This window comes from Struthio camelus, chromosome 2 (genome assembly GCF_040807025.1).
Source record: "Struthio camelus isolate bStrCam1 chromosome 2, bStrCam1.hap1, whole genome shotgun sequence".
Lineage (NCBI taxonomy): Eukaryota > Metazoa > Chordata > Aves > Struthioniformes > Struthionidae > Struthio > Struthio camelus.
In genome coordinates, this window is record NC_090943.1 from 118,800,921 (window position 1) to 118,816,922 (window position 16,002).

At 41.1% G+C, this 16,002-nt stretch overlaps 1 protein-coding gene across 6 annotated transcripts; it reads right to left on the bottom strand.

Annotated features, from left to right (window-relative positions):
• Window positions 1–46: 46 nt before the first annotated feature.
• LOC104139096 (myosin regulatory light chain 2, smooth muscle minor isoform) lies at window positions 47–6,874 on the bottom strand. Of its 6 annotated transcripts, none has more exons than XM_068932280.1 (6): window positions 6,466–6,796; window positions 5,227–5,303; window positions 3,520–3,703; window positions 1,877–2,074; window positions 1,457–1,618; window positions 47–557 (listed from the first exon to the last, which is right to left on the bottom strand). In XM_068932280.1, exons 3-6 carry the CDS (start codon window positions 3,581–3,583, stop codon window positions 385–387), a joined length of 597 nt encoding a protein of 198 aa, XP_068788381.1. In that variant the 5' UTR covers window positions 3,584–3,703; window positions 5,227–5,303; window positions 6,466–6,796; the 3' UTR covers window positions 47–384. The 6 variants fall into 6 exon arrangements, with proteins under 6 accessions (XP_068788381.1, XP_068788380.1, XP_068788384.1 ...); XM_068932279.1 differs by having other exon boundaries at window positions 5,227–5,328; XM_068932283.1 differs by lacking the exon at window positions 3,520–3,703 and having other exon boundaries at window positions 5,227–5,328; window positions 6,466–6,834.
• Between the last annotated feature and the right edge of the window lie 9,128 nt (window positions 6,875–16,002).

Consider the following 16,002-nt stretch of genomic DNA (forward strand, 5'->3'; position numbering starts at 1 on the left):
CAAATGAAGGTATTTCCCCACAGAATAATTTGAGGTATTGACAAAATTTGAGGTATTTTATCTATATAGCAATCTTTATTTCAAAATGGCGTTCATTACAAAAATGTAAAAATCCAGCTAAACCAGAAACATTGAGATTATTTTCCTGGGCTTTCATGTTCACAGATCTTTGTCCCTATATCCTTTTCCTCACAATATTTTCCCCGTTTCCAGTCTGATTACACAGGTGCAAGTGTGCCTAGATGGCCTGGAATAGATAAATACATTGAGAAAGGCAAAAGCTGTAAAGCTAAATGCATGCAACAAGTTCTACCAGGAAAAAAACCCTCAGAAATAAACATAAGTGAAAAGTAAAGAGATATCTGCAGGTATCAGGAGTTTTGCTCAGTCATCCTTGTCTTTTGCTCCATGTTTAAGGATGCGTGTGAACTCAATGTAGTTGAAATTCCCCTTTTTGTCAATTGGTGCCTCCCTGTACAGCTCATCTACCTCTTCATCTGTAAACCTGTCTCCCATAGTCGTCAGCAGCTCTCTCAGGTAGTCTTCTTGAATAAACCCTAGAATGCAGTGTGGAGAGGACATTAAAAAGTTGTTACATTTACAGGCTAACAGCAGGATTTTTTTTGTTTTTGAATCATCTCAAACAAAACCTACTGGCTTTGCTGCCCCATGAAAACAAAGCCTGTTTACAATTTAAGTAAATATTTATTCAGCGATAACACACACAAGACAGTCGACATATACATTCAAGAAAGCAAAGCTGATGTTCACAGCTGTACTTAGTAAGAGTGGAATATAACCATAATTGCTAAATAATTACTAGCATTCAAGTCAAGTCTCATAGCTAATTTGCATGGGTCTCACTACTTAAATAACTTCCATTTGCATGTGTCCTTTCAAAGAATATACAAATTTGTTAAAATATACAGATCAGATATTCCTCCCCATAGAAGGCCTATACTCCCAAATAGTACTGATAGCCTTTTAGCAACTGTGTATTCTACACAAAGGGAATTCATTTGCATTGACCCTTCCTAATGAAGGGCACTGAATAAAAACGGATCAAACTCAGTGTATGACATTCTGCACAAAATGTTTTCAGTATTTCAACATTGGTAACAGAAATTCTCCATAAAGACCCCACAGTTTTGAAGACAATGGGTAGGCCCCATTCAAAAGCTGCCCCTAAGCTGACTTTAAAGTTAAGAAAAATTTAAGATCATGGTTCTTGATCAATGTGTTTTTTCTTCCCTATTGTCTTGAAAAACAGAATGGAAGTGGGAGAAGTCTTGGACTGCTGTGTTTAAAAAGGTAATTTCAGTTACTGAGTAAATGAGAGAATTTTTAGCTGGCAAAAATTAGAATTTTCAGAATTAAATTTTATACTGCAACTTTATGAATATAATTATTGCTACAGATAAAGCAAAACATGCGCACTGTTGTTTTATCTACTTACCTGTCGCTTCCTCATCAAAACAAGCAAAAGCATTTCTGATTACATCTTCTGGGTCCGTGCCATTTAACTTCTCTCCAAACATTGTGAGGAACATAGTGAAGTTTATGGGACCTGGAGCCTCATTCATCATGGCATCTAGGTATTCATCTGTTGGATTCTTCCCTAAAATGAACATACACATAACTTAAAAAAAAATTCAAGATAAGAGCAGATGGGTGAAGAAAAGTGTTAATTTATATAGGTGGCATCTTTCATAGAATTTTGTCAAGCTTTTTCCACAGCTGATTTAAAGTCATGGTAACAGCTCCCACACAGACCAACGCAATGAGCTAGCAAATGTTTTGATTTATACATGAGAGTTGTTAGCTTGATAGATAAGTAGCAGAACCCCTGCCCCCTTCCCCACCCCCCAGACATTACCAAGGGAAGCAAGCATATCATGCAAGTCTTCTTTGTCAATGAAGCCATCCCTGTTCTGATCAATCATGTTGAAAGCCTCTTTGAATTCTTGAATCTGCGACTGATCAAACATTGCAAATACATTGGAAGTGGCACGCTGAGGGCGCTTCTTGGTGGTCTTCGTCTTTGCCCTTTTGCTAGACATGTTGGCTGTTGGTTCTAGAGAGACAGAAACAGGTCTAAGATTTAGCCTTATTAATGAGACTACAATTTTTTAAGAGGGGAGTGGATGAAGGAATATCAAGTTCCAGATTACAAACAAAGATGCCAAAATACACACTTATTTGATATCTTCTCTTGTATTTTCTTTTATTTGGACCTAACTTGCTACTGAGCACGTTGTCTTTTACGATTCAGAGAGACAGCATGGTAGGCCAACAGCAACATTTAAAAACTAAATGAACTACAAGGAGTTTCAGAAGAAGCATACTCAGTGCTTCTATTTCTGGTTCAGTATCTATCTGCATTGCTAACAAATTAAGAAGAGGGTATATCTAGCACATTAGGAGGCACTGCTGACCTACCATGTAAAAAGTCCTGCTCACCTGGCATAGTAATTAGTGGTTAAGTAAATCAAGTAGTAAGTCAAACTAACATGGCAGGGGGAGGGGGAAGAGAAGTATTTTCAACTCTGAATTACATTTTGTTAGAACAGCTGCTGTTAAAGGAATAGTATGTCAGTATGTCTCAGGACACAGAACGACCCTGAAGAAAGCCTAATGTTTTTGTGAAGGTTTCTGAGCAAGGAGGTAGGAGAAGGAGAGAGAAAAAAAAGAGAGAAGAAAAAACCCACTGATTTAATTCAAAAACAAAACACTGCAATGTTTGTCACACAATTAGACTGAACTATTACAGTATATTTGCATATGTATTCTTTTTTGAATAATTAGTGCCACAATTTAAAACAATCTTTAGATTTTAGGGTTTTTTCATCTCTATGTTAGTTAACTGTTTCTGTTTAGCTGGGAAGATTACCTATTGTTTAACTACTGTTGATAGTACAAATACAAAAAAAATATGATTCACTGAAACACAAAGACCTCAGTATTGCTGCTGGACCAACACAAGGTAGCCCTTGTTTACCAATGATTCTAAAAGCCTTCTTGTATACATCTAGGCCTTAATTTTACCTGATGTAAATAAATAAACAAAATCCATGCTACTATAATCCTTTCTTCAGTTTGCTCAAATCAAGCATTACCCAAACCAGATTCCTTTCACCCTTGATTCTGGGAGTAAGCAACTGTGACATCTGATTAGGAAGAATTTAAGTTTCACTTGTAGTCACAAGAGTATCAACATTTTGTAGGTTCCAGCGTATTACCAATCATCAATCAACATAGATTTTTTGGTTTAAATTATGTGATCATAAATACAATTCTAGATAGAGTCACAAAACAATCCTAATCATTTCTCAGTTTGCTCACAGTTACTAGCTTTTCAAGAGTCCAACTGAAAAGAAAGACCAAAATCACTAACTTTGATTCATTCTTTAAAAAAAAGAATGAAAATAAAGCAGATTAACTACCTTAAGTCAATTGATTCAATACACATGCAAAAAAAAATTTTTTTTTTAATTTTAAATCAAAAGACAGATATTTTACCTTGCTTTGTATCAGATACAGAACATGCTGTACCAAGCATCTGGATCATAAATGGGTATTCCATAGTTACGTCCTTCTCAGGAGGCCTGCAAACACTGTTACTCTTTTCCTCTGCTAATTCTGCACTTAAATCTTACGTTCATGTACAGCGTTCTTCTGACGTATAAAACAATTATGTGCTGAACTAAAAATAGTATATGAAATGCAACTGTGCATCATTCAACAACATCGAAGTTCTCTTCATTACATTCACTAACCACAAGCTCTTTGCAATGTTTGGACTCCAACAACACTTCAGCAAATAAATATGAACTCCTGACAGCTAAATACACACTGAGACGGCTCATAATAAATATGAACTCCTGACATCTAGATATGCATGAAGACAGCTGACAACAGAGGTAGTTAGCTTTCAAGCTGTAGTCAAGAGTTGTGCATAACTTCAGTCTTTTTCTTACCTCAGCAGAAACAATCACACAAGTTACTGTTAAATTCTGAATTACTGATTAAAAGTTCTACTACCCAAAATAGGGTCGGACATATCTGTTAACAATTGTTCCCTGAAATGATTCAGTTTTCAGGATATTGACTATTCACAGTAAATTTGAAAAGTTTACTTTGTATGCAATTTAAGGCAGTACTAACAGCAAGCCCAGAAAGCTGCTACCTGCAATTTTCTCGTGTACAATTCAATTCTAAGTGAGAAGAGGTAACAAAAGCTGGGTGCTCTTGTTTATAGCTATCCATGGTGGAAAAGAATACTTTTTTTTTTAAGTTCTGTTCAGAAGACTACTATATCAGAACGTCATACTCAAATGAAAATGCAGTGGTAGTAATGTTTGTATTACTATTTTCACAATTTCTCATAAACCAGACTTTGGAGGTAACTATACAGAACATGGAAGGCATGACTCTTGCACTAGGAGGCCTACGGGTATCATCCTGCTTATAGAAAAACATAAGATGTCACAAGATTGTAGCATGTTTCAGCACAAATTGGTGCAGCTATGCTTGAAGTACTACACAGAGCATTAGGATCCTCTTTATAAGAAATGGTTGACAAACTGGAATATGTTCAGAAAAAACAAGGAAACCAATCTAGTGAGACAGAGATTGATATATGATGCAAGTTTCAAGGTTTTTTAGTGTTATGTCTGTACGTAGAACAGAGAAACACACCATCGTGAGAACTAACCTCATTTGAGTCAAGCACAAGACTCACTAATTTCAACAAGAATACGATTTCATCTGATAAATCCACAGGCCCCTCCCCCTCTTTTTTTCTTTTTTTGAAAAAGCATACTTTTGGAGCTGAAATAGGGTAACTAGGTTGAAAAAAGGAAGATTTCAGCTGATAAAAATGGAAGTATTTCACACTGGATAGTACGAATCATGACAGGCAGATTTAGTCACAGCTTAATACTACAATGCACTGAACAGTCTGGGCCTTGTTTTGGAAACTGTTCAAGAAACTTCTAGTGTAAGGATCTTAATTTATGAGACTTACCTACATTTCTGACATCATAACCTTCATTTTGGGTAATCCCCCCCCCCATATTGAAAAATTAGTAAGTTGCAGACACTGGACAAGAGAGGCAGTAATAGCACTATGTCATTCTATGCTGCTCGTTCTATCCTTTGCTTAGTCAAACAATAGCAATGAATATCAAACTGCAGAAGCACAGGAAGTCATCTCATGCTCCTCACCTCTGGGAAAAAGATAAACTCCAGAAACCTAGTGGCCAATGAGTTTGAGCCAGGCAAAAGATGCGGGACTTTACATCCTGTTAACAGCAGTGAAATTTGGATCTGTTTAGAATGACCAAGAGTTATGCTTTAGAAAACAGTCTAGCTTTTAAACACAGGTTTTCTAACGATGTGAATGCCTATCACTCAAAAATAATTTAAAAAGCTACTGAATATTGTAACACTGCCAAACATTTGGGAAACTTATTAAACTGCGATGATTGAAGAGGACTACTATATCCAATTCAAAAGTCAAGCTCAAAGGTAAATCCAAAGTTCTATTAATGTAATTAGTTGCAACATCAGGTATAATCAAGCACCCACCGCGGTTTGGGTGGCATCAGAAAGAGCTGAGAAGAGCAGGGCACGCTCCAATAATCTGTGGCAAAGCTCATTAAAGAGCAGATTACACTTCAAAAACTATGTAGTCTCACCTAGCCTTGAAAGCCACCTTAAGACATTCTTCAGTAGCTTTTTCTTAAACCCTAACAGAGGTATCATCAAGCCTGCTTTGAAATTCAGTCGCTGTGACTCAACAAAGCCTTTGCTTACAAGTTAGAGAATGAAAATCACTATATACTAGTGTAATAGTCTCCTTGCAGCCAGGATTATTTCGAAAGATAAACGTACTCTTTCTTGCTTGCGTTCTCTTCTGCTAAGCCACCTTTTCCAACTACACAAGCTCTCAAGCTTGTCCTTCCTCACCCCTAACAACGGCGAGCACAGGGCTGAAAAGGGATTTAACGCGGCTGAAACGCTGCGGACCGCTTCCAGCGGCACCATCCCACCCACCTGCCGAGGCCGCCGCCTGCGCTCTGCCCCTGCCGACCTCCTCGGCGGCGGGGCGGCCTGACGGCGCCACCACGGCTGCCAGGGCAGACCCTTCCCCGCCGGGCCCGCCGCGGCGCTGAGGGCCCAGCCCCCGGCCGCACTAACGGCTCCGCGGCTCTTCCGCCGCCGCCACTTCCTGCCGGCGCGGAGAGGCCGTTCCCCGCCCCGCCCCCCCGAACGGGCACCCGCGCCGGGCTCCCCCCCCCCCGCCCCACCGCTGCGCAACGCCCGCCCCGCCGCGACGGCAGCCCCCAGCCAGGCCCCGCCGGCGGCCCCTCCCGGCGCATCCCCCCGCCCGCCGGGCTCCAGGCGCCGCGGGCCTCGCCAGCGCCCTCTCCCCGCCTCCTCCCTCGCGGGGTCCTGCCTCACCCGGCGGCCGCGGCAGACAGTCCCGGTACGAGCGCGGGGCAAACAGAGGCGGCAGCGGCGGCGCTTCCGGAGAACGAACAGCCAGGAGCGGCCGCCGCCCAACCAGCGCACAGGAAGGAAGGCGTGGGCGAAACCATGCGCGCCGAAAGGCGGGGGGCGGGTGGGGAAGAAAGCGGCCAGGCGACGCAGCACAAGCCGTACTAAGGGAGGGGGCGCAGTAATTGCTTGACTAGTCTTTCCCCTCGCTGTGGCTCTCCCCGCCTTAGGAGGGTCGAGCCAGAGCCCCGAGGTCGACGTCTGCCCTTCCTCCTGCCTGCCTCCCTCCCCCCCCGGCTGAGCTGCGCCTTGGTACAGCGCTGTGCCGTCACCGCATTCCAGGGGGCGGGGCCGCGCCGCGCGTTGCCCTTGTAAGGCAACGGCGGGAGTTTCCTGTCCGTCGCGGCTGAGGGGCGGGGCCGGGGGGGCGAGGCGGGGGGCGGAGCCCCAGACACCTGCGGGAAGCGCGGCACCGCCCTGCTGCCGCCCGGCCGGCCTCGTCCCCGCCGTCGGGAGGCGGCGCTCGCTTCTCGCACGGCGGCTGCCGCGGAGGGGGCTCCTACCATCTCTGCGGAGAGCCGCAGTCAGCGCCCTCGCTTGCTCTTAGACCCCCCCCCCCAGCGGCTTTCTCAACGGTCAGAGAACCTTCCCCAACCGCCCTCCCAACGGCCGAAGGACCCGGCCGCCTCCCCTCCGCCCGCCCCCGTCGCTTCCCGCCGAGGCCCGTTAGACGCCGTTGCCCGCCGGGAGGAAGCGCCGCGCCCTCCTCAGGGGATGGTGCAGTCCAGCTACTGCAGTTTAATGATTTTCCCGATATTCCTTGCAGTGGAGACGTTTCCTGTTAAGACAAAAAGACTGTCTCGAAGTGCTCGCAATAGCACAAAGGACTGTTCCTGCTTTATACAGATATAAAGAAAGCAAATGCTTGATCAAGGCTACACAAAAGTGTGGCAGCACATTAATTTCACCGAGAAAATAGAAATACACATTCAGGAAGCTTAAGGGCAGTTCACAGCTGCTTGACATGCAAAGAATTACATATGTCTGTTTTACATTTTATCTAATCGCAGTAAACCAACCACACCTGTCATTCCAAGCTTTCCTGCAGTGTCTGGCATGACTTATGCCAGAGCAGAAGTAGATCTTTCATCTCCTTCCATCTTCCATTACATCACGTTTGTCACAACGTTATCTTTCCCAACTACCAGTGTCTCATTTCCAAGTAATTTTTAAGAGTTATAGTTGTCTCATGAGCATTGTAACCCTCAGCTATTCCCCTTTTCTGACAAAAGTAATTCTCTTCTCAGTTGTCTTTGAATATTCAGAGCGATGTTGTATTCTAGTAGGCCAGATGACCCATTTACCCTCCAGTCAGTGGTAAAAAATCTACTTTTTATTTAAGTACTGTCCTGCAATCTTGGGAAGTGCTATGTTGTAATGATTCATGGAGCTGATCCAAGTACTACCAATAAATATTTATAACTGAAAGCAATGTTTGGAACGTTGTTTTCAACATTTATTAGTCACTTGTTTATGTTGGGTTCAGAGACCATAAATAAGGCTGCATATTTAGCCTCATTGCCTCAGAAAAAGTTTATACCATTTTGTTGTTTGCATGTAATTCCATCTTCCAGTACTTTTTAAAGCTATCAGCCTATTTCCCCAAATTTAACAGAAGGCAGACATCTCAGTTATACTGAAGTCTTGCACGGTTTATGAATATTAATGTGATATGTGAATACTGATATATCTTGAAAAGAAAGATACCTGTATTAGTGACTTTATTGAGGGAAAGACTGATGCAACTTATTAAAAAAAGCAGTAGCCAGCTCCTCACACCTGTAGCTCTGAATCAACCTCAGTTGATTTGGCTCCTTGTCTGGCCTTACCAGAGTACGTGGAGAGGGCAGGGGAGCTCTTCTGGGCCTGGGAGAAGAGCGTTAGGGAGTGAGAACACAAATCCAAAGAAAACTTGTCATTACTTCGACTGCGGTATTCTGTCGTAGAGCAGCTTACTGCTTTATGAAAATTCGGAAAACAGATTTTTAACACAGCTTTCCATATTACAATTGCGGCTCACAGTATTTGCTGGCTGCAGTAAAGCGTGGTAGTTTCTGTCACACCTCCTGTTTCTTTTGTGTAGTGGCAGGGCTTTGCAGGCCTTCCACATCACATTCACTTGGGAGGATTCTTCTGTATTTTAAAAGGCAGCACCTAATATCAAAGCACATATTTTTGTGTTTCAGTGCAAATGGTGCCATCTCCCACTGATTTTAAAATCTCCTCTATTTTACCTTTTAAAGCTGAGACATCCTTCTTGTGATCCTGAAACATTTTATTCCTCATGTCATATATAAAACTTGTGCCTGTTTTGAACTATTGTTTTCATCCTTTTTGTTTCTTGAGCCCAACGTTTCCACTGTTGGAGAAAGTGGCAAAATGAACATGATGTTTAGTAGGTTTAGCCTTGATGAAAGTAGGAGTGGGAATCTCCAATAAAATAACAAATAACAATATTTGATAATGATTTCTCATTTTTTCTTCAAAAATTTGATACAATATTAATTCAATTATATATAAGTATACTTATTTCTATGACTTATTCTAAAAGTATTTTTTAGCTTACCTAAAATGTGGATTATGAAAAATATATGAATAAAAAATTCAAGGGATAAAATATGAGTAATGAGTGTGTGGAAAGACCGATCAGAATAAGTCTGCATGCCTGTAATCCATGTCTAAAGTGCCTGGATAGGAGTAGCTGCCCGATTTAATGTTTAACATAATGAGTAATATTTACTAGACTAACCATGGAGAACTTTAGCCTGTACTCTAAATTACCATAGATAAGTTTGCCTTATTGGCCATTAACAAGATTTTTTTCCTGATCCATTTCTTCTTGGGAAAATGTGTACTATCTTTTATTTTGAGAAGTAGAGGGAAATGTAGAGACTCACCTGATCACAAGAATCTTTAAGATATATACAAGACAGTAATGCAGATTCATGAAGACCAATCCTATCTCCACAAAACATGATCATTAACTGGTTGTAAATAATACATGATTCATTTGCAACATTCTTCTTCAGTAGCTCTCACTGAACTTTTTTAGACAGTATAAAGCTATCATGAGTTCCATCTCACAGATGATGCAACTGAAGCACAGGCAGGCTAGACAGCCAATGATCTATGAAAGCCTAAAGAGACAGGTTGGAATGTAAAATAATTTTCAGAAAAATAAGCAGTTTAGGAGTCTATCTTCAATGGGATTTAGAAGCTTGAAAACTTCCGAAAGTCCTATTAGATTCTAATCTTTAGACACCCAAATAACTTTAAAAACTTATCTTAAAATGACTTACCTACTACTTCCTCAGAGACCAAAGGTCTCTAAAGGACAAAGTTTTCCAAGGCTGCTTGTAAACTCATTCCTGAATACATACTAGATTTATGCTAATCCTTCTCTGTAGGTTTAACTTTTGTCTATCTGAACAATCTCACTACAGTAAATGTAGTATTGCCGGAGCAACCAGCTCCCTCCCCTGGACAGCAGATAATCTGCATGGGAATTCCGTCTGTAGTGGTTTGTTTGAGGAAGAGTCTGGCTTCCTAGACTCACTGGGTCAATGGCAGCAATATGTATTACATCTCCCATATCTTTTCATGCTCCATGGTTATAAGGATCTCCATTGTCGCTGTCTATATACTTTTGGGGCACTTCTCACACTGAATAATATACTCCGCATATAGGTCAGTATATTCCACATACATACAATACAGTTCCACTCCAGGAAGACGATGATATTGCAATCCAGGCTGGCAATGGCATCCTAAAATTAATTATATAAATTTACCAGGAAGAGTCTGCAGCTGGCAAAATCCTGACCATGTGGAAGTAAAGAGCTAGAATGTCACACTTCTTGTCACACAATGTGTCTCCTTTGTAAGAAAGCATTTTACTAGAAGAAGTATATTTTAATGAAGCTCACGGTTCATTAAAAAAAATACAGTGGCAACTAGGACACTAGAAGAAATAAAAAAGCTTAGCACTTTCCTCAAGTAGATGAGGACTCTTCTCTGTGGAGTCCAGCGACAGGACAAGAGGCAGCGGGCAGAAACTGAAACACAGGCAGTTCCATCTGAACCGGAGAAAAAACAACTTTCCTGTGAGGGTGTCAGAGCTCTGGAACAGGTTGCCCAGAGAGGTATCTCCTTCTCTGGAGATATTCCAAACCCGCCTGGACGTGATCCTGTGCAATGTGCTCTAGAGGACCCTGTTTGAGCAGGGAGGTTGGACTAGATGATCTCCAGAGGTCCCTTCCAACCTAAACTGCTCTGTGATTCTGTGATTTACCTACCAAGACCATAGGTCAAATTTAGCAATTTATCTAATACTTGTCTAATGTTTTCTTCTTTTTGTTTGTCCAGAAATAAAATAATTACTAACTTACTTAATTTTTTAAATAATAATACTAGTTTAATATATTTGCAGCAGAAGTCAGGAAAATATGTTTTATGGTATTCAGTTACATAATAGGTATAATTAGGCTGTTTTTATGTGTGAAGAAATAAAATAAATCAAAAAAGCTACACTGTCGTTATGTTATAGAAATCACCAATACTTACAGTCAAGAAAGAAGGAATATGCTCTGACTTGTTACAAATTCCAGCAATCAACACAGGTCTCATACATTATAGTGAATAACATATGTATTTTTTATTACTTAAATAGTGGCACTCCGACCAATTACAGTAAGGGGAATGCAGGTGCCGCAGTGCAGTTGGCCACACCATGACTAGGCATGCAGGCATGTCAGTTTACTTCATGCAAGCTGAGGTGCTTTATTTTTATTGTCTGCTTACTCTTTACACGAATCAGTAGATGTCCCATTTACAAATTAAATAAAGAAATATTTTGAAAATGCAAAGTAAAATCAATACAGTTGAAAATAAACAAAAAGCTCTCTCTGTTCAGAGCCAGCATTCTCCTCGTATACCATAAGGCTAGGAACAGGCACATGAAAGAAGAAGACATGGCCAAAGTGCTTGAAATGTTAAAAAAGAGCACTTTTGTGGACTGTCCATAGGGAACAGCTGGAGGTACGTAGTGGATTTGTCCTCTGATATTGCTGAACAGCAAATAACTACAAAACAGTATTGTTCCTATGCCCTTTATGCTCTGTGACAGTTTCTGTCACATCTTAGTTGTCTGTGGGCGGATTATGCAGTTTGTGCATTAACTGTGAGTGCGCAGACCCATTGCTGATTCTTGTATGAGCAGATCTGGTGTGGGAGCAGCACAGTCACATTCCTGGCTGTGTGCACTCACAAGACTGTTGTTGCCGGCTCAGAGATTCCTGCACTCTAGTCACTAGTAACACTCCTTCATTTATGAAACTCCTGTTGTGATTCTTGTACAGTAATTAATGTATGGCTTGTACTATAAATATTCTTGTTTTATCTAGCTTATTTCATTCCCTTATTGCTTTGAGCGTTTGCTATATTATACTTCCGAAGACAGAACAGCTGTTACGATTGTGCTCCGGGAGAAAGAAGTCTGTTTTACTTTAAGCAATAATCTGCTACTTAAAGCAATAGTCTGCTAGTTTTCTGTCCCACTCTTACATAGCCTAGAACAGAAAGACTCCACATCAAACAAAGCACCACGGTGCACCGGATATTTGGACTCAGACTATATGGTCCTGGCAGTTTGTTTTTACTGCCGGTGCCAGAAACCCACGGAGGAGTTCCGCTGTTGCCCGGTTTCAGGCTCTAGAAAGGCTGAAGGTGTGACTTAACTCATCTTGATTTATAATTCAGACCTTGCGTTGTGGCTCAGGTCCGTTATCTGACACGTTTGCCCACTTTCGTGCACGTCTCCTGGAAGAGAGAAGCAGCCTGCCAGAGCAATGCAAGCCATGAGCTAAGGTCAGGTAATTCCACCCGGCCGCCTTTGCCTGGGTTGCAAACACTTTGCCGTTGGACGTGACTGATACCAGTTGTAACCAGCAAGGGGAGCTCTTAATTTGGTTAGAAACGCGAGAGACAGGCTAGGTCTGGTCTATCTACACACAGGAAAGAACATTGTAATTAAAAGGACATTGAAATTAAATTGATGCTGGGCTAAATTCTGTTGTGGCCTAGAAGAGAAAGGCGAAAACATGCTACATGTACAGTAGGCTTCAGGGATGATATTTAGGATACTTTTGAATTCTTCAAATGTTTATTGAGGGGAGTTGCTGGACACTTCAAAGTGGGAATTCTGCTTTCCTACAGTTGCACCTCTTCGCTGTGTTTCAGTTTCTTCCCAGTCACAAGAACTTTAAAGATGGACATCCATGCTCTGATTGTTTCAGAAGTTTTTCTGAGCACTCTGTTTTGCTAGTTATTAAAACAGGAGAAATGTGACATCACAAACCTGGAAGTTTGAACAGTATCTCTGCTTTCAGTACAGGCTTGGAATCAGTGTATGTTTATTTTGTGGAAAGCTCAAGTGTTTTTCTGTGATGTGACATGATGCATTTGGTTTTATGCTATCATAATCAATGTTTCAAATATAATAACAACAACAGCAACAGTATCATAATAATCCACAACACAGTAAATATATTTTCTGCTTGTGTAACATAGCTGGTCTCACTGTTTTCAGCAGAGGTACTTGCGTGAGTGTGGTGAGCCAGACCTGACTTCTAAAACTCAGTTGCGGCTTGTAAATTTTCCCGTGAACCTGAACTGAATTTAAAACAGAGTAGAAGGAAATTTTGAATAAATCTAGGTTGAATAAAATATCCAAGTGCTTGGAAAGTGTATGAAAACAAATGGTCCAGAGTAGGCCAAGAATAGGAAAAAAAGACTGGGGGTGAGTTTCATTGAAACTTGAAAGCCAGAGGGGAACTCACTGTTTATGAACCCTGTTCAGCAAGGACTGAAAAAATGAACACATGAACTGCAATGAACAAATGAACAAAATGTAATGAAAAATGAACGAATGAACACCGCAAATTAAACCCAGCTTCACAAAGCTATGGTTAACACCTCCTTTCTCTAGTCATTCTTCGTAGTTCAAGTCTACCTGAAAACCCTACGTTAATATGTTAATATTGATATTAGGATTAAGAACATATGCTTTTCTCCCACGTGTAATGGAGGAAAAGTAACTCAGACTGTTCACACAGGAGTCACAATAGTTTTTTTTCTATGTAAATTGGCATTTCTCTTGCGTCCACAGCCATCCTCTTTGCACTGGCACTGTGCTAAAAAAAGTCTTGGTCAGAGAGAACAGACTTCCAGTGTTCTTTGCTGCCAGTGAGCTACTACTCTTCTGTCAATTTTGTGTCTAGTTTAGATAAGAGGTATTCCTGAAAGAGTATGTGTTAAAGCTGTGCTTTAATTAAAAATCAAATGCCTTTAAAATCAAATATTTAGCATTTTTCCTAATTGTAAACCTATCTCACTGAACATTATCTGAATGTTCTGCTTGCGGCCAGTACTCTACATGCTTCCTGTTGCCAAGTATTGAAGGAAATACGATTTTTCCATTGATGAGCTGGAAAGACGTCTCAAAACTCTTGTTCAAAGAGTCAGCTTTTGTGCCTTTTAAAAATAAATCTCGCTTTTTTTTTTTTTAAGTGTTAACTCTCTGGCTGTTTTGTGCTTCAAAGCAGCCTTGACACCAGAAACCAAATGATAAGATGAAATGGCATGTGTAACTTGACCCAACTTCTGCAGCTATAAGTGGGGATAAGGGAAGGTGTAATCATTTTCCAAACACTCCACCCAAAACTGTAATGTGACCTTGTGCATTATGGCTCTGGAGTGATAACGGTGACCAGAAGTTGATTACAAGTGGTAGTGGGGACCAAAAAAACTGTTTTGCAGCCCCTCTAGAAACCCAAGTGCTAAAGGTTAGTCCTTCTTCTGGGTATCAGAGCTGCTGACAGACCATGCACCCCGCAGAAGACTGTACCCCCAAGAAGGCTTTCTGGGGTAGCTGACAGATGTAATGAAGTCCTATTTTCCCTTTTCCTCCCCTCCTAACCATTTTGAGGGAGAGAAAAAGACAAGCTACTGGTTTTCTGACGGGAGAGTTTTGCAGCCCTTGTCTGGCTCTTTTCCTGCCAGAATCTGCTTGCCCAGCCCTTGCTACGCTGTGTGAAACAGCTACAGCGGGGACCCTGGGACTGTCACTTGCTGAGAGATACCAGCAATTCATTTTCCCGCACTGCGCACCCGTACTGTACAACTCCCCTACCACACAGCTGGGCTTGATGTCCCTGCTAGGACAGGCAGCAGATTCACAGGATCAGATGCTGCTCACCCAGCTTTGCCAGGAGCCAGACTTGTTCCCCTCTTGATTAGATGCCCTACAGCAAGAAATCAAGTTGCTCCCCCAGGAATTTCTAGAGCTCATCGTCATCTGCTTTTAACCCGCTAGCAGTCATTATACAATAGCTTACAGATTGTTTAAGTCCCTTGCTAGTGTCAGGAGAGGGAAGGGACCTGTTTCCTCTGTACTCCGGCTGTTAGCTTAACAATCCCTAGAGTACCATTATGAACTAGTAAGGTTTTAAGCAAATGCATGAGGGTGGCAGAAAAGCTACACTGTATCGGGAAGCCACTAGTATCTTCTGCAGGGCTAATCTTCAGACATGCCCAGAATGTATAGCCGGTGGCTGAGGAGTCAGCAGTCTGCCTGCCATCATTGCTGCAACAGCAGACAGCCTGCCTTAATGAAACCCCAAACACAGGATTTTAAGAGGCATTTTAGGTGGTTTTATGGGAAAAGCAAAGTACTGTGGTACACAAAATAAGTTAACATTTTTTTTCCATTGGCGGAATGAGAGAAACCTGATGCAAATTGAAAAATTATTTGTTGTGTGTTTAATTGTAAAGACAATTGCAGACCTGCAGAAATAATGACTAAATAAATGCATTAAAAATTTCAAGGTTTCTGAATGTCTTGATGAAAACTATGTTTCTTCATGAAATATTGATAAATACAAGAAAACTATGACAAAAATCTTTAATATATTTCTGTTCCCCAAATATTACCATTTTTTCTCAGTGCAGGTTAATTGCAAAGGTCTTTCACAAAATCCTATCAGAAACTGAAACTTTCAAGAAGTGCAGCCTCTGCAGGTTAAGCAACCTGAAACTTTAATTCATACAACCACAGAATGTGAGAACAGACTTGAACTATTTGGTTTGATCTATCCATTGTAGCTGACTTTTTTTTTTTTTTTTTTGGCATTTGGCCAGAGCTAAAGTGACATGTGAATAAAATAAATCTTTTTGTAAGTACAAATACAGTAACTGTGGCTAAACTTCAAAGAACTGCCATTAGGTGATAAATGACAAACAGATGGGCTCAAATTTGGACCATCTCATAGAAAACAAAGCATGTCTAGTGGACAAATGCTTCCCCAGTGTTTTCGCAAGTGACTATAAATAGTAAATAAAGATGCAGTACCTATTTTCTGTTGTGCGCATTTAATCTTTGGATTG